The 24,383-nt window shown below is 36.8% G+C and overlaps 1 protein-coding gene across 3 annotated transcripts in view; it reads left to right on the top strand.

Moving 5' to 3' along the window:
* The window catches only part of NME7 (NME/NM23 family member 7), a 237,183-nt gene that overhangs the window by 2,413 nt on the left and 210,387 nt on the right, over window positions 1–24,383 (top strand). The window contains exon 2 of one of the 3 annotated variants that reach the window (XM_057729092.1): window positions 10,087–10,200. The exons of the other annotated variants lie outside the window; for them this stretch is intronic. Within the exon in view, the coding sequence (XP_057585075.1) occupies window positions 10,087–10,200 (114 nt within the window). The remainder of the gene's footprint in view (window positions 1–10,086; window positions 10,201–24,383) is intronic. 3 annotated transcript variants of the gene reach the window in all.

Below are 24,383 nucleotides of genomic sequence, written 5' to 3'. Positions count from 1 at the left end.
GGCCTACTTGCTTACTGGACATCTCCAGCTAGTTACCACAAAGGCCCCTCAAACTTGAAATGACCAAAACTGAACTTGCTGTCTTTTCTCCTGGTTTTTCTTGTTTCACCAAGTTAATGCTACCACTATATTATAACCAAACAGAAACCAGAGTTATCTTACATTCCTTTCTCTCCTTTGTCTTCTGTGTTCATTTGGTCACTTGATTCTGTTTTAGTTTAAGATCACCTCAGTTCTTGCTTGCACCATTGTAATGTTGTCTTTAACAGTCTGGTCCAGTAATTCTTCTATCCATTATTTTCTTGGCCACAAGAAGGAATTTACTAAAACCCACATCAGCTGGTTTCACTCACCTCTTTAAATCTCTAGACGTCCCCATTCCCTACAGTATAAAATTCAGAGTATCTCGAATGGCATACAAGGCCCTCCATGATCCATGACTTACCTGTCCCACTTCTTTCATGACACTTTCCCAGACATTCCTTTTAGCCTCTTGCCTTTTAGTTACTTGCCATTCATTGACCATTTCAAGCAACTTCAAACTGGTAGTAAACCTCTTTCCTCTACTTTGCACATGCTCTTCCTTTTACATGGAATATCTTTGCCCCCTTGTTTGCTTGCCAAACTCCTATTGATCCTTCCAGTCCCAGGTTAGGTGTCTCTTCTTCTCTGATGCCTTACTTCTCTACTCAAAAAGAAGTGATGCTTCATTCTTTATTGTCACAACCTTACACAGTACACATCTCTCTTATTGTACTTACCATATTCAGTCGAAATTGTTTATAGATTTGTCACCTTTACTAAACTGAACTGTTAGGGGAATGAATCTTTCTTTTGTTCACTGCTATTGCTTAGATTATGTTAGGCACTCAGATATTTGCTGAATGAATTAAAAAAAAAAAAGAATGTGATAAGTGCTCTGAGAGGGTACAAAGTACTTGGGGGATATTGGAGGATGGGTTTTTCATTTTCCAGAATCAGAAAAGCCATCATGAAGCAAATGGAATTGAATTTCAATAGCTAGAATTCAATGGCCTGTACCCTGGCATAGGGAGATGGAAGGTGACATTTGTGAAATACTGTTTTTTTGGTGCCTGTCATTCAGACTCCCTAACAGCCCTAAGAGCAGTGAGCTCCTTCCTCTACCCTCTGTCCTGGCTGGAGTTGGTGTGTGCTGACTCTTTCAAATTGGGTGGTCAGTGAAGGTTCCTCTGAGGAAGTGACCTTTGTCTTTGAAGTTTGAATAATAAAGTACAATGATCTGAGGGGAGGGTTCTAGGCAGCACTAACAACAAGATCAAAAGAGCTTCGAGTATTGCAGGAACTGACCTTATGGTTTAATGTGAAAAAAATAGAAATTAGATTATGAGGTGGTATAGGGATGGCAGCAGTTGGGGGAGTGTGGTGGAGAACGGCATGAGATGTGGGTAGAGAGGTAGGTAAAGGGCAGACCATGTGTATGTACTACAGCAGTGTTTTTCAGACTATAGCTGTAACCCATTACCTGGTCATGAAATTAATTTGTGGTATGTAGCCAGCATTAAAGAAGAAGACACATGAAATAGACATTTACCATATTCATTGCATATAGTAAGGGTTGCTTTTTTAGGCACTCAGATATTTGCTGAATGAATTAAAAAAAAAAAAGAAGAAAGAATGTGATAAATGCTCTAAGAGGATACAAAGTACTGGGGGAATATTGGAGGATGGGTTTTTCACTTTCCAGAATCAGAAACTGGAAACTTTTGTTTTAAATGTATGTGTGTTGTATGTACTGAGTCATGGTGTAGAATATATTTCTTACTGTGAGTCATGATCCACAGAGTTCAAGATATAATGTACTTTGAGCAATACACATTTTAAATGGCAAAATAGGTGAAATCTCAAGGTATGCAGATTTCTTCCTCCTTTGATGTAGTGACAATCATATTGTTTGGCAGGAAAAACTTTGAATTTAATGAAAGTCGAAAATTGACTAGAGTAGAATTTTCAAGTTTCTGTCTACATCCACATCTTTCTCTTATGTCAGTTGCTGTCAGTCCTTTATGACAAAGAGTAGGCCTTTAGCAAAAGAGAGAAACGGATGTCCTTTATCTGTGTTCAGTCTGGCCATGGGCATCTGTACTCTATCAAACCTGATGGTCTCTATAAGCAGCTCAGGATGGAGCTTGTTTGCTCTGCTGGTGTGACTTTCTGGTCATTGCAATTAAATTACCTGCATTTGGTTTGCTACAGTTGCAGCTTCTAGCACAACCACTTGTATCTTGTAAAGCAGAGAGGGGCAGCTGTAGTTAAAGATGTCTCACATCCATGCTGTTTAAGGTAAAGAATATGAGTCTTTACTTTTGTGCATACAGAGAATAGAGAAGATAATTCTGAGACTTTTGATTAATAAAGAGGTATGAATGTTATATATCTTCTAAAATAGAGCATTGATTTGAATAGTGTTATCCAAGATGAACTGCTGGTATAAGGCCTGAAACGATAATGAACTATGTTCCACAAGAATTAGACAAAAGCAAATGTCTCAAAGTTGGTGTTTTAAAACAGCCTTCAAAGAGAGTTTCATGAGTGCTAAATGAAGAACAGGATTTTATTCCATGAATTGTTTTTCAGTTTTTAACTTTATAAAGTTTCTTCTAAATAGGTTTACTGTTTTTGTTTTGCCACGTGCTTCTTCTCCATCCAGTATTCCTTTTGTTACCTGAGCTGCTTACTTGGAGGAAATGCAGTTTGAAAGCTAGGTAGAATTTTATTTACTACAACTGAATCAGAAAGTATAGAGCCTAAGAGAAAAACCTGAAACTTAAAACATTTTCCCGTATATATTTTATTACGAATGCAGTGTAGAGCTTGTTATATTCTTTAGCAGGAATCAGTTGTATTTGCAAAACTGCATAGCAGCTGGTTAATATAATGCCCTAATTTTCCTCATGTGTAGCTCTTTATCTTTTTTCCTGCCTTTTTATCCCCATCCTCTCATTTTATTCCCTAGCTTTATTGAGGTATAATTGACATATAACATTGTGTAAGTTTAAGATGTACAGTGTATTAATTTGACACACTTATCCGTTACAAATGACTACCTCTATCTCTTAGATAATTACCATTTCTTTTTTGTGATGAGAACATTTAAGATCTATTCTCTTAGAACAGATGGTGTTTGCCAGAGGCAGGGTGGTGGAGGGGTAGGTGAAAAGGGTGAAGGTGGCCAAAAGATATAAACTTCTGGTTATTCAATAAATAAATATGGGGATCTAATGGTCAGCATGGTGACTATAGTTAATAATGCTCTATTGCGTATTTGAAAGGCGCTACATGAGTAGATTTTAATTCTCATAAGGTAAAATTTTGTAACTGTGTATGGTGATGGATGTTATGTAGACTTACTGTGGTGATCATTTCACGATATATACTAATACTGAATCATTATGTTGTACACCTGAAACTAATATAATGTTATATATGTCAATTGTATATTTTAAAGAAGCCAAAACACAAACAGACAAAAAAAGATCATCTTAGTGGAATCTAGGATTTTGGAAAAAAGTTACTATAGATTTGTTATAAAGCACTCCTAAGGAGGCTTTTACTATTTCGTGCACTTAATACAGTGTAAATGATAAATCTTCTTGTTTGTAAGGGGTGGGAACATAGGACTAGGCAGACCAGGTTGGAGAAGACTTCAGCCTTTGACAGGGCTGTTTGTAATGGGAGAAAATGGGAGACTACCTAAATGTCTATCAGTAGGGAGATGGGTAAGTAAACCATGATGTGTCCATGCTGGGAATATTATGTGGCATTTAAGGAGATTGTTGTAGGTCTATATATGTACCAACTTAGACAGAAGAGACTTTTTTTGTGTGTGAATTTAGTTGCAGAATTAGTTGTGGAAAATTTGTAGTTTACAATTTATGTTAAAAAGACAAACAGCAAAACCCAAACCCATGTGATAGTACTGTGTATTTTCTGTGGATGTATTAGGCAGATATATAGACAAGCTGGTAACAGTGGTCATTAGGTGAAAGGTTTGGATTTGAGGGGGGCTGATCAAAGGGAATTTGAGTCTTAACTGCAGTGGTTTCATTTTTTTTTTATCAAGGGAAGTGAATTCACGTATTACTTGTATAACAAAAAATTGATTTAAAAAATGCTGCCACTATTGTATCCTTCTGTTTATATTGTATACAGGGGCGGCCATGAATAATGAAATGTAATAAGAGAATGCTATTAAACATGCAGTTATCCTTTTGGGGGAAAAAATCTCTTTTAGCAACTCTCAAGTGTGTAATACAGCATTGTTAACTATAATCACCATGCTATATACATTAGATCCCCAGAACTTATTTTTCTTTTAACTGGATGTTTGTATTCTTTGACCAACACCCTCCCATTTCCCCCTTCCTCCAGCTCTTGGTACTCACCATTCTACTCTCTGTATCTATAAGTCTGGCATTTTAGATTCCACATATTAGTGATATCATACAATATTTGTCTTTCTCTGTCTGATTTATTTAACTTAGCATAATGCCCTCAAGGTCCATCCATGTTGTCACAAAAGGCAGGAAGGGAAGGATTTCGGATTTCATTCTAAATGCAGTAGGACAATATATCCTCATACATTTTTCCTGTTCTATCAAAATGTTTTATTTTCCTTGGGTCTGACTTATTTAAATGTTAGCCAGGTTAGTTTGGTCTTTCCGTGCCTATTTTCATCTCTAGCATTTATGATCTTGTAAACTGAGGAAAAGTGTTTTTATTTTTTTTCTTTTGTCCTGCTCTTATATTTGAAGATCAGAGACAATTTTCCCTGTATAATTGCCTTTTCATAATTTAATCGCTCTTTACTAGACCTTTTGTTTCTATAACATCTTCTCTAAGATGCATCAGGCAGAGCCCCCCATTCCAGGTGGGTGTGCATCATAGCTTCTACATGTGTGTTATATGCTCTGTGATTTCACCTGATACCTTTCTTGATGGGTCTACAGCATTGAAGTCCCTTGTTCTCCAGAAATGTCTCCAACACTTCCTGTGAACCTTATGTTCATTTTCCTGCAAACACTGTCTAAATTATTTCATTTCCAAAAGTTGATATTTTAAGACTGTCTATTAAGTAGTTGTGAGAAACTGTTGCTATTAAAATGTACTGCTCAATTCAAGTTTATTTTCTGATACTAGGCACATCGTCTAAGTTGCTATTGTTATCTCTCCTGACTCATCCTGTGTGCTGTGCATTCTTCATGTTGCTTTGTTCTTTAAAGTGTATTTCCATAGACATGCATAACTGCTCCAGGGTTTTCTGATATGTGTAAATTTAAATTTCATTCTTTGTTTTCCATAATTCTGCTACAAGTTAAATATATATATGCTATATGCATGTTATATATTTATATAATATGTAATATATATAACACGTCATACATGATATATCAAAGCATATAAAATATACATTTAATTTATATATATAATATTAACTTATGCTGTCATAGAAATGTAGTCATTTTTGGAGACTTGAAAATAGAGAGGTGAAAAAATATAATTGAATTCATCTGTAATATCACTGACTATATACAATCAGTATTAATATTTTAATATATAATCTCAGTCACATACACGTGACTGACAATCATTTTTGAAATGTGATCCTATTGTATACATTGTTTACAGATTTTTTTTCACTTAATAGGTCTTATACATTTTTCCAGATCAGTTTTAAGAACTACATTATATTCTTTCATTTACTCTGATTTAACCAGTCTATTTATTAATTTGGTCTTTTAACACCATAATAAACATATTTTTGCAGACACATTTTTACTGATATCATAATTATTTTCTTAGAATAAATTAGAAATAGAATAACTGGATGAGAGGCCATGAGCATTTTTAAGTCTTTTTGATATGCACTACCAGATTACCTCCAGAAAAGTTTTACCCGTTTGTACTGTACTAGCAGCGTGTCATGGTGCCTGTTTCTGCTAATCTCTCACCGGATATTTCTGTACATTTCATACATACATGTAACAACGGATTCAAACTTTTAATAAAAAATTCACCTTCTTTACCCGGTATTTTGAGAGAGAAAGATTATAAATCACTGATTTTCTATAGATGAAAAACACTGTTAATACTTATCTAAATTATTTCTGTAATTATTATTTCACGTCTTTCATAAATTGTTACAATTCGAAATTTATTGACTGCATATACTGATGAAGATAGGGGTAACCTTTCCTAAGCTATTATTCAAAGACAGATAATCCAGTCCTCTCTTGTCTGTCTTGAAGCAGCAGCTGGTTGTAGTACAAAGGAACTGGTGTAGAGCTAGAAAATCGAAAATTTTCAATCCTTATTGCAGTATTGGCTTTGGCATTTATTTACTGTGTGACATGTAATCTTTCTGGGCAATTGTTTTCTCATCCATAAAATCAGAATGATAATTTCTGTTCATATTTTGTGAGGATCAAATGAGATAATGTATGTGACAGTAAATTGTAAACTGTAATATACTATACATATAAAATTTATTATTTTCACATTAACCAAAGTACTACCTAATGAGAAGATGGTTGGGGAAAATGGAAGGAGATTCAAATCTAAAACAAGTTTCAGAAGTAAATATTCGAAGTTAATGGTGTTATTGTCCAATTTTGTAGATATTTAAACATTTATTTTTATACAGTTCCATCTTCCTCAATTTCTATTTTAGATTCATTTTCCTAAGGAAACAGTAAAAGGTCAGGAAAAAAGGAGGGGATGGCAGATAGCAGGAGTCGTTCTTGAGACCAGTTTCAATAACACTCATGTACTTTTGGGGAGGAGACAACTAAACATGTGTGATATGTGTTTAGCAAGTTTTAGATCTTGAGATCCATGAATTTCTGCCAAGCTTAAATGGATTAGCTGGGAGCATTTATTTTACTACTGGTAGTCTTGAAATTTTATTATTCAATAATTTGATTGTGAAAGTATAAGAAGCCCTTTTTAGGCCTCATCTGTTTCTTGCTGCAGAGGCTCAGAAATAGAGCTTTGGAAAAATAGAAAAATCCCTCCATCTAGTGGCAAGTACAGGTCTATCATTTATGTTAAATCATCTTGCTCTTTAAGTAGTTCATTGAATTTTACTACACGTGCCCAAATCTCTGAAAAGCAAATATTTGTATATCTTAGGTATTTGAGTATTTTTCATAATTAAATAATTTAAAATTTTATCTCCAAAGGAAGAATGGATCCTATAATAATATGCTTGCCTTTCCCCAGAATTTTCATTTAGAATCTAGTAATGTCCTTGCGAATTTATCTTGTCTCTTAGTACACACATAGGTCAAGGCATGCATCACTAGAACATTTTTAGAACCAAAATTGAAATACTAAGAAGTTCTGTAAAAGTGGGGCAAAGCCTCTTGTACTCATCCTTCTGCCCTACTGTTGGGTTCCTGCTACATGCCATAAATATGAGATGCAAAGATGAATAAGACTAGATCTCTCTCTTAAGGAGCTCACAATCTTGCAGAAGGAAGGAAGGCAGGGTAGATCTTGCAGAAGGAAGGAAGGCAGGGTAGAAACCTGATATACCGTAACATTGTAACACTAACTTAGAGATACTCCTCATTTGTAAAATGAACATGACAATAATGCTAGCTCCCTCACAGGGATATTGTTATGATTAAAAGAGATAAAGTGCTTAGCTTAATGCTTTACATACTGTAAGCACCCAATAAATATTAGCTGTTGTTACTGTTGTTGTTATTGACAGGTGTTAAGATAGAGACCTACTGTATGTAGGAACAGAGAGACTAATCACTATGTAGGAGTGTTAATTATAAACAAGATTAGTTAACTTTATAGTCTCTTATATGTTATTTTTCATTCACTGAGTTTCAAGTTTTCTTTAACTTTGAATATATGTAAATCCCATATTAAATTTAAGCATGCTAATGTCAACATCATTCCTTAAATTTACTAGAAGGCATTTGGAAACAGAGTAGGAAGGTGTCAGTATGGTTCATTGTTCAAGGTTCAGCCTGCTTAACAAATGCTTTTTCTTTTTCTGTTGCACATTTTTGCCTATTGACCCAGATATCCCTTTGGGTGAGTTGTAAGTGGGCACAGGACATACATATCTGGTGACTATTGGGAAGCACTTGAGGTGTGCTCATTAATATCGTTTTAAAGCAAATTCTTTTTGGGTTAACCTTTTGAGATATACATCTTTAAAAGTTTACATCTTTTTTTCCCCCAGTCTTACATGGACTTCAGCCACACTTAGTATTCCATTTGCCTGAAATGCTTCTTCATTTCTTCCGATGCTCACGTGACATCTCATGGGAGAGGCCGTCCTAGTCCACTCCACCTCATGTAGCACTTGCAGTTATTCTGGTTCCCTTCCCCGTCTTCACCTTTTTTCATTTTAGCACCTGACAAAAGCATTGAACAGCTGCAATTTTAATAATGATAGTGCCTGATATTTACATAATATTTTCCGTTTTTAAGGCATTCAAGATTCTTAGCTAATTCATAGTGTCCTTTAGAGGCAGGAACTGCAAGTGAAGAAGACCAAAATCAGTAGAAAGCAGAGAAGCACAGACATTCAAGGAAGAATAATAATGCTTTGCAAAGGTAGTTGAAAAGAAGAGAAGTTAACTTTCCACTGAATTTCCCTGCTAGTCCCTTTGGTAAAGACCAGGAGTGGAGAACTGTTTTTTAATTTAATTTAATTTTTTTTTTGGGGGGGAGGAGAACTGTTTTTAATCAAGGGCTATTCACCACCAGAGAAAATCTAGAGTTCTAAGTCACAAACAGCAGGCTGCTTTATTCTGACAGAGAACTCTGGATTCATTCATTCATTCAACAATTATTTTTAAGTTCCTATTATGTGCCAGGCACTGTTCTAGGTACCCAGGATATAGCAATGACTGACAAAGTCCTGCCCTTATGGAGCTGAAATTTCTGGGGATGGGGAATCACACAATAAACACATAAACATGTAAAGTAGTGTTAATTATTGAGAAGTGCTATGGAAATTGTGTTATGGGAGAAGAGACTGAAGAAAGTAGAAGGGGGTGGTATGTAGTTGGATGGGGGATTGCTGACATTTAAGCAGAGAGCTGAATGAAGTGATGCTGTAGAGAGCCTTAGTAACCCTAGCAGTGGAGTCGTCCAGGCAGAGGAAGTAGCAAGGGCAAAGATTCTGAGGTGGGAGCCTGCTTAGTCTGTCCTGGGACCAGCAAGAAGGGCAGGAAGATGGAGCAGAGAGGGTGAGGGAGAGTGGCAGAAATGTGGTTGGGAGGTAGCCTGAGGCCAGATCATATAAGCCCTACTTGGTATGAAATCATAAAGATTCCTTAGAGCTGAAAGAGACTTTGGATTTTTATAAGACCAGTATTTCTGAAACTGAGATTGGGACCCACTGGTGGATTATGAATTCTAAATTGTGAATAGTAACTAGCCTTCAAAAAAACAGTGTACAATATTAGTACATTGCACATTCTGAGGATAAGAATTGTTTCATGGAACTTTTTTTCAGTTGTGGGGGCTGTGTGTGTGTGTACTGGTTCTAGTGGAAATTGTAGTTCTTACTATAGGTTCTGGTGAAAAAATAAGGAAAATGTTTGTGAGCCACAGATTTAGTCTTATCCTAAAATTTTATAGATGACGAAGCTAGGTTGGGAAGTACTCAGAGGCCCCCATGTCTTCTCCCTCTGTGAGATGTTCTTGCTGCCAGTGCGCTCCTATCTAGATGCAGTTTTCATGGCTGTATGTAGATGTGACTGACTCCATACTGCATTAGCTCTAATTTCATTTTTTTAAGCTCTTTATTGGAATATAATTGCTTTATACTGTTGTGTCAGTTTTTGCTGTACAACTAAGTGAATCAGCTGTATTTATACATATATCCCTGTATCCCCTCCCTCCCGTGACTCCTTCCCATAATTTCTTAAATAAGGGAAGGATTAAAAACTATTTAGTCAATACCGTATCAATAAGTACCAACTTCAGTTCTGTGATCCTTTTTTTTACACTGTTTGCCTTATTTTCCTTTGCATTCTCTGTTTTCTTAAATATCCTTTTATTTCCCTAAGGAAGAAAACTATCCAAAATGAAGAGGTAGAGAGGGAAAGAAAGAAATCCAGGACTAAGAGAGGAGAGGGACAGACATCTAAAATCCAGGAGGGAAAAGAGAGAAACCTCCAAGGCCAGGCAAGAGAGAGAAGTAGTGACATCTCTGACTTGCCTGCCTGTTCTCTTTGTCGTCTTCACGATCCCCTCTGCCCCTTCCCGAAGGCCCTAGTTCCCCGGGGAATGCAGTGCTGGTGAAGGGGCTCCATCTGCTTTCAAAGACATGCATTGGGAATTTATCACTGTAATCTACCTCCTGGCTCTTGAGGACTCAGTAATGTGCCTAGGAGAGTGAGCTCCTGGAGAACAGGATTTATTTATTGGGTTGGTCAAAAAAGTTCGTTTGGGTTTTTTGTAAGATGTTACAGAAAAACCCAAACGAACTTTTTTGGCCAACCCAGTATTATGCTCCTTTGCATTCCCAGGCCTGGCCCATAGAGGCCCTCGGTAACAGTGTGCTTCAAACACCTTCCTAATTGATACACTGAACTGTCATGAGACTGTTCCTGTATATTACAGCTAAATTGTCACTTATACAAACAGTAAATCTGTAATATTTAAGGTAAGATTAGTTTCAAAGGAGACTTAATTTTTGAGAATTGAAAAGGTAAATTAATAAAATTTGATGATATTAATCCAAGGGTTAAAAAAAAAGATTCTTCTACAAACACACTCGCACACCAGATTACTCCCCTTCTTTTTTTTTTTTTTAATGTCATGAGGAAGATATTCTTGAAATAGTTTAACAAGATTTAAAAACTTATTGTTTTAAATTGTTTAAAATCCTGCTATGTAATGTATTAGATGTTAGAAAGCCAGTGAAGAGAATTCAGTGGATATTTTTCTTCTTTCATCAGAGTTGCTGTTTGATACTGATAATTTCTTCAGTGGCTGAAAAAAATGCTTTAAATTTACTTAGGACTGATTGGGGGAAGGATCAAAAAAGAACTGAGATTAGATCCTTTTTTTATGCAAGGGATTAGAGAGAAATGAAATTGTTGACCTGGCATGTGCTGTTTTTTCAATAAAAGATTTCTTAAAGCCCTGATGACTGGAAGGGGATCTATTAAAAACTAAGGTGTTAACTTATAAATTATAATGGGAAACCTTTTATTAATAAATAATATCATTTATTTTATGCCTATTGTAAATTAAGTCCTTTTCATATAAGGAAATAGTCTCAGGCTTGAAAGACACCCAAGGTTATACTGCTGTTGAGTGGCAGGGCCCTGATTTGAAACTGTTTAGCCTGGAAGCCTGGGCTATTTCTAGTCTACTGCAGTTGGGGCCAAGGTGTTTAAATTTTTAAAGTATTTTAGGAATAAATTTCTTGTCTCTCTCTCTCTTTTTTTTTTTGGAAGCTACAGAGAGAAGTGAAGACTTTACTTCCTTTTGAAAACTCAATTTCTAGAGCATATGAGTGATACAAATTTTCTTCAAAAAGTTGTAATTCATATTTTGATACTCAGGGCCTGTGCAAAATTATTATGATTTAATATATAATTTCAGGGTTCCCACTGAGGGTGTTTTTCAAATGGCTGTGTGGCCTGGATGTGTTGAAATCCACATTGAACATTAGGTGGCACTCCTTCATCACTGGACACATTCTTTCGGGAGCGATATCCTTTAGGGATATTATTAGTTGCTCATTAATTTTAATTATATTGACATGGCATATGAATACCGTTCATCTAGAAAGAACACAGTATCACAGATTATTTCTCATGAAGATGAAGACACACACTTTTCCTTTTCATAAATTAGGAAACAGAAGCCTAGATGATGAAAAGAATGACCTCCTTTGGGATTAAACTTTGAAAATGGTTTTTAAGAATCTGTTACTCCACCAAAATATCCTCTATCTTAAAGAAACCCCAAACAGTAAACTGTTAAATTAAATATAACCCAGGAGTCACATGAAATAATGTAGGCCAAAACTTTTCCTAAAGGTAGGGAAGATTATCCTAATATGTAGCTCTTCTGATAGACTGTCTGATAATCAGAACTTCTAACACTTGCTGATATAGTCAAGGCTTTCGCCACTTTTACAGAAGTACGCTCTTGCTCACAGCGCCTTGTATCTGCATCGCTTGAGCGTGCACGTAGTAATTTCTCTGATGACTGATGCTAAAAAATGCTCAGATGCATTCCTTTTCACATGAGGAGAAAGCTAACAGAATCAGTAGCCAGCTGTAGTTAATGCTGAATAGTAATAATTGTAGTGTAGGCAAAACTACATGTATATTTAGCATCTGAAGCATTCAGTATTTGAAATAGAGGAAACATGGAACCAGTTTGGTTTAAAGAGCTACCCTCCTCTGTCTCTGCAACCAGAGTCACTACATGCTGCTGTGCATGTTGCATTGCACAGCTATGAGTGGATTGCAGATGTGCTTATTTATTACATATTTTTCTAATAAGTGACAGAAAATGTTCCAAGGAAAGCACAGCTTTTTCTGATTTGCACAGAAGTACCGGGTCTGCTAAGGAACAGCCTTCTCAAATTTCGACTGAAAGACACTGGCACTCAGTGCCATTGGCATTTTCCCTAAAGGGAAAGAAGAGTAGGAGAGGGAGCACAGAAGAGAGAAGGTGATATAAAAATAACATTCTAGGATGTGTCTAAAGTGCTAAAAATGTCAGGGTGGGTTTAGGGCCTCCACAATGGAGGCAGGTTGCCTGCCTATCTTATCTGCCCCTCTCCCACCACCTTCAGGTCATATCGGCTTTTGTTTTTTTTTCCTTGAATTCACCAAGCTCCATCTCCCCTTTGAAACTTTATACTTTTTTGTCTTTTTGAAATATTTCCCCCCCAGAATTCTGCATGAATGGCTTCTGCTTATCCTGATTTTACTTCACATGACACCTCCTCATAGAGGGCTTCACTGTCTGTTCTAGTTAAAGGAAGACTCTTTAGCTCTCTGTCTCTAATCATTAACACATTTACTTATGCATTGTATTGTCTTTATAACACTTATTATTACAGGAATTATACCTTTTTTTTACATGCTATGAGGAGAGTCAGGTGGTAAGCAAGCTCTGTGTCCACAGGGCCTTGCCTCTTTCGACTGTCTTTGTTGTCTGCCACAGTGCCTGGCAAAGAGAAGGAACTCAATGTTTGTTGAATGAATGGAGGAATAAATAAATTCAGCTTTTCAGGCATGAATAACTTTATTTGATAATGGCCAGTGGATAAGTTCTACTTTTTAAGTCCTATTCATTCAACAAATATTTAATAACACCTATTTTGTGCCATGCATATACCTAGTCCCCTGGGATACATCCATGAACAAAACAGACAACGATCCCTGCCCTAAGAGTTCTTAAATTCTATTGAGGGAGATATGTAATAAATAATCAACATATTAAGTATAATATACATAATATTTGAAGGTGTTAAGTGCTATAGGGAAAAAATGGTGAGGGTGATGAACATTGGGAGTGCTAGTAATGGTGGTGAGTGTTATCTAAAGGGACATGGCCAGGGTCAGAGAAGATGATAGTTGAGCAAAGACTTGAGAGTGAGAAAGGATGAGCCATGCAGATGTTGGAGAAAACGTAGTCCACGAAGTAGGGTAGCCAGTGGAGGGGCTCCTAGGTAGAGAATGCCCTGTGTTCAAGTAACAGTGTGGCTCTAGCACAGTAAGCAAGAGTGACAGTTGTGGGAGTTGAGATCGGATGGGTCATTGGAGGCCAGATCTTGCAGGCCATTGAAAGTGGGTTGACTTCATTCCAATAGAAATAGGAGGTTTGAGTCTGCAGGTTTTAAGAGGAGGGGTGAGGTGGTTCAACTTACATTTTTACAGGATTTCTTTGGCTGCTTTTTTGAGAATAGATGTGGCAGGGGGCAGTGATCAAGGATGGAAGTAGGGAGACCAGTTATAAGGGTGTAATTTAGGTGAGAGTACGGTGGCTTGGAGTAGTGTGATTGCAATGGGAGGTAGTGGACTGATTCGGTGTATATACTTTGTAGGTAGAGCTAACAGGATTTCCTGATGGATTGTGTCCAAGGTGTAAGAAAATGAGTGAGTCAGGGGTAGAGTTAAAAGGTGATCTGTGGATTATGGCCCAAGCAATGGTAAGGGTGGAGTTGCTATTAACAGAGATGTGGAAGGCTGATGAGAAGCAAGTTTGGTGAGAGGCTGGAGCAGGAGTTCAGTTTGGAGCCTGTTGAATTAGAGGTGTTTAATATCTAAGGTAAGAGCCAGGTGGATATATGACTCTGCAATTTGGAAGAGGTCTAGCCTGAGAGTTGTCAGTATGTGGAATATATTTAAAGCCATGAGACCAGACAAGATCATTAAGAGAGTGAGTGTAGATAGAAACAAGAGGTCCAAAGACCAAGACCTAGGGTACTTGAACATTAAGAAATTAAGGAGAAATGCATATACTGGAAAAGAGGTTACAAATCAGTAACTTAAGCTTCTATCTTAAGAAACTTTAAAGGGAAAGATAAGAACAAACTAAACTTAAAACAAGAAGGAGGATGGAGATGAAGATTAGAGTGGAAATCAATAAAACAGGAAACTGAGAAACAGTAGAGAAAATCAATGAAAACAAAAGTTGTTTCTTTGAAATGATTAATATAGATATAACTTTAGAGTGACTAATAAAAGAAGACCAAAGGTATAAGTTACCAAAATTAGGAATGAAAGAGGAGCCATCTCTACTGACCCTACATAAATTAAAGGAATTGTAATGAAATACTGCGAACAACTTTACGCCATCAAATTAGACAACTTGGATGAAATGGGTGAAGTCCTTGAAGGATATAGTTACTAAAACAGACTCAAGAAGATGGAGAAAATCTGAATAGACTTGTACCAGGCAAAGCAATTGAATTAGTTTTAAAAAATATTTCTGCAAGGAAAAGCTCAGGCCCAGATGATTTTTCTGGTGAATTATATCAAACATTTAAAGAATAAATAATACCAACCTTTCAGGAAAACAGAAGAAGAGGAATACTTCCCAACTCATCCAGCGAAGGCAGTATTAACCTTATGCCAAAGCCAGAGGAAGACATTACAAGAAAAGAAAACTACTGGTATTCCTTATGAATATAGATGTACAACTCCTCCACAAAATTTTAGTAAACTGAACCCAGCAATATATGGAAGGGATTATACAACATGACCCAGTGACATTTATACCAGGAATTCAAAGTTGATTTAATATCTGAAAATCAGATTAATTAATATAATTCATCTTATTAAGAAAGGACAAAATCCACATGATCAGCAGCAGACACACAAAAACACTTTTACAAAATCCAATACCATTCATAATAAAAATTCTCAGCAAATTAAGAATAGAAGGAAACTCCTTCAACCTGACTAAGGAGATTCACAGAAAACCTATAGCTAACTACATACTTGATGGTGAAAATGTTAATGCTTTCTTCCTAGGATGGGTAATAAAGGGTAATGATGTCTGCTTTCACCAGTTTTATACAATGTTATAATAGAAGTTTTAGCCATTGCAGTCAGGCAAGAAAAAAAGGGATAAGAGGCATCCTGATTGGATAGGAAGAAGTAAAGCTGTCTTTATTCACAGATGGTATGATTGTATATGTAGAAAATCCTAAGGAGTCTACCATCCCCTGCCCCCAAACCAAATAAACTTTTATGACTAATGTGTTCAGTAAGGTTGCAGACTATAAGATCAATATACAAAATTATATACAAAAAGTCAGCAGTATTTCTATGTACTGTCAATACAATGAACAATTAAGAAATTAAGAAATAAATTCCATTTACAATAGCATCAAAAGAATAAATACTTCAGAATATTTTTTAGCAGAATCGCAAGACATGCTGAAAACTACAAAATATTGCTGAGTAAAATTGTAAGATCTAAATAAATGGAGACATTCAATGTTCGTAGATAGGAAAAATCAATATTATTATGGTGGCAGTTCTCTGTAGTGGTAAATGGGTTCAGTGCAATCTTCATCAAAATCCCAGCAGACATTTTTGCAAAAATTAACAAGCTGATCCTAAAATTGATATGGAAATGTGAAGGACTCAGAATAGTCAACACAATTTTGAATAAAAAGCCCCAAACTGGAGAACTTAGACTTCCTGGGTTTCAAACCTTAAAATAATCAAGACAGTGTAGTACTGGTATAAGGCTAGACACAGAGATCAGTGGAACAGGATTGAGAGTCCAGAAATAAACCTTTTATGGTACGTTGATTTTCAACAAAAATGCCGATGCAATTCAATGAAGAAAGAGTAGTCTTTTCCACAAATAGTGCTGGGACAATTGGATATCCATATTCACAAATGTAAATCTAGACTCTAAAATGAAAAGTAACTCAAAGTGGATTATAGACCTAAATATAAGAGCTAAAACTATAAAGCTCTTAGAAGAAAATATAAGAATACATATATATGACCTTGGGTTAGGCAAAGCCTTCTTAGATATGACAACAAAAGCACAAGTAACCGAAGGTGCCCCCACCCCCCACCATTCCCAATGAAAATGATCTGGAACTGGCAATGTGAGGCAGAAAGTACCTCTATTCCAAAGTATCATTCTGGGTCCTAGCAGGACATAGATACAGTATACTCAATTGGGATAATTGAAAAGTTTACTAAAGAGACTAATTACAGAGGTGTGGGCAGAATTAAGAGAAACTAGCTAGAGAGGGTTCAGTGCAAGGGGAGGGGCTCACAACAGCAGGGAGCCAGCACTACCTATAGGCCTGTCCCCAGGGCAAAAGGAGAGAGCTACCAGAGAGTAGCTGTAATGACAGATGGACTGACAGGAGCTATGGCCTTTCGTAGAGCAGAGCAACTGACCAATGCCAGCTGGCAGGGAGAAAGTTGGGAGGATAAATATCTTGACTTCACTTTTCTTCCGTTATCTTTAGCCACAGCTTCCCACCGGCCAGACCCATGTGAAAGTCCAAGGACAAGGGAGTCCTTTGATGAAGCTCATGCCGGTTGGCTGGCCAGACTCAGAGCAGGTTAAAGAAGAACGGAGTGAAGGTCTAGAGGGAAATGGCTGGTACATTCACTTCCAGGCCCGGGGCACAGTTGGCTATGGGATACAGGCATAACAAGATGAGGCTTGGTACACTCGTGACCTTAGTAACAGCCCTTTGGATTAAAAGACTTACAGATGCCACTTATATCCTAATTTTCTGTGTTGTCAGATGATTTCTAGCCCAATCATGGAGTCAGTTTTCTAACAATATTAGGTGAATAGTGTGTAATTTGCTTTAATAGTCTCTTGCCATTATAGTTAGACCCAGTATTTCTTTTTTTGGTTCAGATCCATTTCTCTTTTCGAGTGTTGTGGTTCAGATAATTGTTGACAAGTGGTCCCTGATGGATAACTCTTGTCCTGGAGTCACTCTTTCATCAAGTATATTTTTTAAGGTGCTAGTCAGAGAAGCCATACTTATTAGAAAAAGTAAGAAAAAATGTCTTCCTTCAGAATTTTTCTGGAAATAGAAATAAACATACGAACAAATGGGTGTTAGGTGTTTTTTTTCTCCTTATCTTGAAGAGTGGATTTTTTGCCATCTTATCAAGATCTTGTGCTGAACACGTTTATTTACTCCTTTTGATCTTTATTTTGGTAGTATATATTTGACTTTTTTTTTTAAGGGTCCTGTTGCAGGAAGGAAGAGCTCTTCCAGGGCCCGGGAGGGGGCTCTTGTCTAACACTCAGAAGTGAATTGTCCGAAGAGACACGTGCTGACAAAGCAAGAGACTTTATTGGGAAGGGGCGCCCTGGCGGAGAGCAGGAGGGTGAGGGAACCCAGGAGGACTGCTCTGCCACGTGGCTCACAGTCTCGGGTTTTATGGTGATGGGGTGGGTTTCCGGGTTGTCTCTGGCCAATCACTCTGACTTAGGGTGCTTTCTGGTGGCGCGTGCATCTCTCAGCTGAGATGGACTCCGGCGAGGAGAATTCTGGGAGGTGGGTAGGACATGTGGACTGGCATTTCCTTTTGACCTTTCCCGTATTCTTTTGGTTGGTGGTGGCTTGTTAGTTCCCTGTCATAAAATAACTCATGCAAATTGTTATTGTCTGCCTGGCGAGGGTGGACGATTACAATCTGTGTTTCCCCTAACAGTCCTAGAACCAGGAAAATCACTGTGGAGTTATAAATAAATAAAGTATATAAGTAAATAAATAAGTAGTTTATATCCTGCAGAAGCTCAGAATCTGTTGATAGAGAGGATTTGTGTTGCACAAACCTGCGAGATGACAACCCAGCATTCTACTGTGGAAACGTCAATCTACCCATCAGGAAAAAAGGGTCTTTGTTAAACTCTGCTGCTTAACAAGTTACAAAACTCTTGCCGAATCACTTAATTTGTTTGAATTTCTATTTTCTCATCATTAATGTTCCTTTGATCTCTGAATTTCGGTGAAAATCAGATTCCAAGTATACAGAAATATCAGTTGGCTAGGGTTGGTCTGGAAAGACTTCACAGTAATTGTGTTTTCTTTCAGCCTTGCTTTTCAGAGAGGTTTCCCCTAGTAGGCAGTATGTGGCATTGTTTTTCTACGTGGCAGCATGTGGGGTTAAGTTGTTATGGTAGTGATCTGCAGAATTCTGAGAGGCATGATTTTCAAGGGTGTATAGGGCCCACGCTGAAAAAGTTTGAAAAAGTCCATTCTACCCTGAAACTGGATGTATGCCTTTTAAGGTGATGTTTGATCAGTGTTCTGATTTGCACTTAGACTATGGAAATAGTTCTTTTCTGGCATTTTTTACTCTTTAATAAAAGGAAGCAGGAATTAAGTGGAAGGTGCATTCCTAAGCATCGTAGTTGGGGAAACACATGAGTTTTTGTTCTGTTACTGCAGCATTGACTTTTTTTCTGTTAAAGACAAACAATAATGCATTCTGCTTCTGAGATATTGTCTCAAATTACTTTTTTTTTTTTAAAGAAAATAAAATCTTGGAAATATGTAGAATCCTCATGTTGAACACTATCTTTTTTACAAGGGGAGAAGATATTTGGCCTTACGGTGACTTTTTTTTTTTAGGATAAAAATGATTACAACATTTTTATATAATTCTTAAAGAATTAAATGGAATAGAAAAATTAACTAAATTTAATAATTCACCTAACTTTTCCTCCTAATGTAGTTTGTTTGTCTGACTTTATTAATAAGAAATACTAAGTTAGAGTTACCAAATCACATTCTCTACGTGAAGACCCTTTTCACTTGAGCTGGCCTTCTGTTTGCCTGTCAGGGTGGATTTATGAGGAAGCAGTAGCCCTCTGAGAATAATCTGGACAGCTTTGAAAATGGTTTTGACCACACTAAAGTTAAGGTTAATATTTGACACAATTCAGTTTAAGAGAATACTTGATCCTTGAAAGAAGCCCTGGAGGAAGACTGGTAAAGATTTAGTACAAAAGAAGTTGTTGGCTAAAGTCTAGTCTGTGGTAATGGGAAAAGATAAACCTTTTGCTAGTTGTCTTTTCATTTCTCTTGTCCTTGTCACTGTGGTATCTAAGTAAAGATATAGGAATTACTATGTTTATTCGCCTACTAGTCAGGTATTAAATATTTAATGATCCACTGTGTTCTCAGAACGTTTGAGACAACATGAAGTTTGTTCTTTGGAGCTGCTTTTCACGAACCCTCACTGGAAGCAGCTGCTTGACGTGGCAGGTTCTCATATACTGTCATTCTCATATACAGTGTCATTCAGGGTAGATGGAAGTACATGGGGACCTAGATTAAACTTTAGAAGCCTATTGAGTGGTAAATTTTACCATGTATCTAGTTTACTCCAGAATGCCTTTGAAGTCACACAGAAGCAGATATTTGGCTTAAAATCAATGGTGACCAGTTATTGACTCTTAAGTACGCAGTTTCTGAAAATCAGATTTCTGGTTTGTTTAAGACTGTTCTCCATGTCATATTCTATAAATCCATTTCAGTGTGATTTAAGCAAGGGAGCACTTTTGTATGAACAAAAGTGTTTCACTGCTTACTGTGAAGTAATTTTTTCTGAATACACATTTTTCAGTGCATTGTTAGAATTACAAGTCTGACAAGTATGGCCTGATTTTTATTGCTGTGGTGTTTCTTTTTAAGATGTGACTTGTTTCAAGAAGCAATTAAAATGAAGCAGTTTAGTTTTGGGTTCTGGAGACCTAGCAAACAGAGCAGCATGTACAGGCGGCGTGGTCCTATTTCCCTTAGATCCTCTTTCCACCACTCTGAGGACGCTGGTTAGGCCAACTGCCTGGGTACACCTGTTCCTAAGCCGGGTAATCTTGACTGCGTTTTTAAACCCACCTGAGTCAGTTTTATCATCTGTGAAGTACAGATAATAATCCACCTCTCTCATGATGTTGTTAGGGTAAAATACCTAAGTGTTTAGAACTAGGTACCTAGCACATAGCAAGTACCTAATAGAAAGTGCTAGCTCTTGACTATCACTGTTGTTGTTCTTGTAGTATTAACTTATAGTGATTTGTTTATGTATTTGGGTTTTACTTTACTGACTTCCTTACTGACCTCCTTAAACTCAGGGATTGTTTCTTAGAAACCACTGAATGTACCAGCAGAGTTTGGCACGAGAAGCAGTTAATACGAGGGTGAGTCAAAAATTATCCACACCCTGGCTGTAGAATTTTGACTCACCCTCGTAAATATTTTTGGAAAGAGTGAGTGCATAAATGGAGTATCTAATCATCTGTAGTCTGTTTTTTTCCCTCAATTTTTCATTGTGATAAATACACATAAAATTTACCATCTTAACCATTTTTAAGTATAAATTCAGTGGTATTGAATACATTCATATGTTGTGCAACCATCTCCCCCATCCATCTCCATAATCCTTGTCACCTTGTAACATGGAAACTCTCTGACCAATGAACAATGTCTCCCCATTTCCCTCTCCCCCAGCCCCTGACAACCATCATTCTGCTTTCTGTCTCTATGCTTTTGACTACTCTAAGTACCTCATGTAAATGGAATCATGCAATATTTATCTCTTTGTGACTGGCTTATTTTACTTAGTATAATGTCTTCAACTTTCATCCATGTTGTGGCATATGTCAGAACTTCCTTTTTAAAGGTGAATAATATTCCATTGTGTGTGTATACCACATTTTGTTTATCCATTCATCCATTAATGAACACTGGATTGCTTCCACATTTTAGCTGCTGTGAATAATGCTGCTATGAACATGGGTATATCTCTTCGGAACCCTGCTTTTAATTCTTTTGGGTATGTAAGTGGTCTTTTTTTAAAGAAAAAAGATAAAACTGTTGGCATTGAATTCTTGTAGGAAACAAAGGTAGGAAAAAGAATATATATATGTCTATATATATGTCTATATATTTATCTAAGCTGTTTTGATCTCACAATTTTACTGGAAAAAAATAGAACATTTCTCCCTCCCTCATAAATGAGTGCTTAGTTATAATTTATGCACTACTATATTAATACATTACATACATTGTAAATAATTCACAATAATAGAAACCTTAATAGGGTAAGATTTTAACAAATAGAAATAGAAATGTTGAGCTTTTTTTCCCTGCAGTAGGGTCTCAGAGAATATTTGGTATAGAAACTTAGACACTATTGGTATAGAAAAAGGTATTTTTATCAGACTTGGATTTCCGTCCTGGTTCTGACACTTAAATGTGGTTTCTTAACCACTCTGTGCCCCAGTTTCCTATTCTGGAAAATGGATATAATCATAACAACCTCCTACGGTTGTTGTAGGGATTAAAGTGCAATAATATATGCAAATACCTATGGTGCATGGTACATAGTAAGGACTCAGTACATGTTAGCAGCTGTAATAGTAACACTGGTAATAAAGTCGTGTTATTGCTGTGTTGATGATGATGTTGATGATTTTTTGGAAGATATTTTTCCTGTGGAATTTTTCATGAAATTGCTAGCTTTTATCTATTTTAATACATTTTTTGAGGGAGATTCTTAAATCAGTTCTTTTCTCTTGCTCAAATTCTAGTCTCATAGTTCCAAATGATTACTATAATAATTAGAAGCTCTGCCTTCAGTTCAAAAATCTATTGGCCTAAATGTAATCTTATCATTTTTACCCTTGAAAAGATTCCTGCATTCTCCCATTCACGTTGGCTTGAAACTTTGAAATATCTTTGATCAGTCTCTCTATTTCTTATTCCCATATTGCTTCCCTTTCTGTCACTGCCTTATTACTACTTGAATCTGTCTCTTGTAGCCATTGCTTCCTCTTCATTCTTCCTGTTACCACTTTTAGGCCTTGAATTAAGACATCTGGTTGGTCTCCTAATTGGTCGCTCGGATTTAGACTCTTTGTGCTCTCATCCATCCATACGTACATCCAGCCATTATATTGGAAAGCATTTATTGAGCACCTACTTTTGCCAGATACTTTTCTAGATACCTGCAAAAAGGCTCCTCCCTCAAGAGTCCATATCCCTATTAAGATGAATATTATTTAAATATTAGCCTTATGATCATATTTCTCTGTTCAGAATATTCACTAGCTCAGTGAGTCACTATTTTCATTTTGTTTTTAAAATGTAAACCTATCACATATTGAGCCTTCCGTGTCCTCGTACAAGCTGCATCCTCCCAGGTTGCCAGTAACACCCATGCTTATTCCCAGCTCTGTGCTCTTGCGACTTTTGTCAGGATTATCATATAGACTGCTCTTCTTCAAATGCCTGTAGTTTTGTGCCACACAATCTATCTCTGAATTATTTTCGTATTGTTTTCTTGCTGTTTTTACTTTTTTCTTTTAAGATTTTTTTTTTTTGATGTGGACCGTTTTTAAAGTTTTTATTGAATTTGTTACAGTATTGCTTCTGTTTTATGTTTTAGTTTTTGGGCCTCGAGGCATGTGGGATCTTAGCTCCTTGACCAAAGATCAAACCTGAACTCCCTGCATTAAAAGGCGAAGTCTTAACCACTGGACCGCCAGGGAAGTCCCTCTTGCTGTTTTTTCATGTGTAGTGGTTTTTATTTGTCAATTTAGAATGACTGCAAAGCAGCTGACAATGAGGATGGTTATTCTGACCTCTGTATATCCCCCTTTCTCCCACCCAGGACCTAGGGCCAAGTCTAGAAGGGTACTTATTCTACCTCGCTATCAATTAACTTTGTACAGAGCCTGCTGAAGATCATTCTATGTGAGAGGAACCTACACTGTCAACATAGTTTATAGGCCTCTTGTTATAGTATTAAAAATAGAAAATCCGATGTTGAACTTTTTAGTAGTAATCAGCCAGGAGGAGTAAGGTACAGTGTCTGGTGGTATATCTCTTCTTCCCCTCCCCCATCACTTCTCCTCCCCCTATTTGTAGAGGTTGAGTGTGGATACCTCAGTGGCCACTGAAAGGGAAGAGGCCTTATAGGTGTTTAGAAAGTACTATTTTGTTTGTACAGTGATTAATGAAACTCATGCTTGTGTGAGTGCAAATATACATATGTGTGTGTGTCTGTGTATATATACATGATTTGGCTGATGTACATTTAAAGTTTTGTAACTATATTAGTGACAGTGAGTAATCACCTAAATTAGTATATGCGCAAGGTAACGTTTATAAGAAGTTGAAGTAAGGTAATAAGATATAGAAATACACAAACCATTAATTTTTTGTAATCTTACAGCAACAGATAAAATGGTCATGTAAAAAACCTGCTCAAACATGTTGAATTAGGTGTTGTGTAAACAGTTTTCGGTAGGAACTAGTTCTTTTTTTTCTTTTTTCTTTTTTTGCCCCACTGTGTGGCGTGTGGGATCTTTGTTCCCTGACCAGGTATCAAACCCATACCCCCTGCATTGGAAGGTTGGAGTCTTAACCACTGGACCAGCAGGGAAATCCCAGGAACTGGTTCTTATATGAGCCTAGGATTGAAGTATTGAGCAGTTATTGACTGAATACCAACTCGCAGAAGGCCTGGGATGTGCACTTTGGGGGATATAAGGATGAACAATACCCTCATTTTGTCCTCAGGCACTTACAGTAGAAAAATAAGTTGTGTATATAAACAACTGTGAATATGCTTCCAGAGGCTCAGATAAAATGCTAGGGCATTGCAGAGTATTGAAAAATGTCTTTCATTTGGGAGGCTTATGGAAATTTTTGTCAAGCAGGTGGAATTTGAATTGTATCTTGACAAGAAGATATGTGAAGATTTTGAAAGAACCGAGAGAGAGTGTTTCAAAAGTGTAGAAGTACCATGAATAAGAAGATCTGTGGTGCATCTCATTCATCTAGGTCTGCAGAGTTATTTAAGGGTGTATTTCAGCAG

This window comes from Hippopotamus amphibius, chromosome 3 (assembly GCF_030028045.1).
Source record: "Hippopotamus amphibius kiboko isolate mHipAmp2 chromosome 3, mHipAmp2.hap2, whole genome shotgun sequence".
Classification (NCBI taxonomy): domain Eukaryota; kingdom Metazoa; phylum Chordata; class Mammalia; order Artiodactyla; family Hippopotamidae; genus Hippopotamus; species Hippopotamus amphibius.
This window is presented reverse-complemented; position numbering and strand designations above follow the sequence as displayed.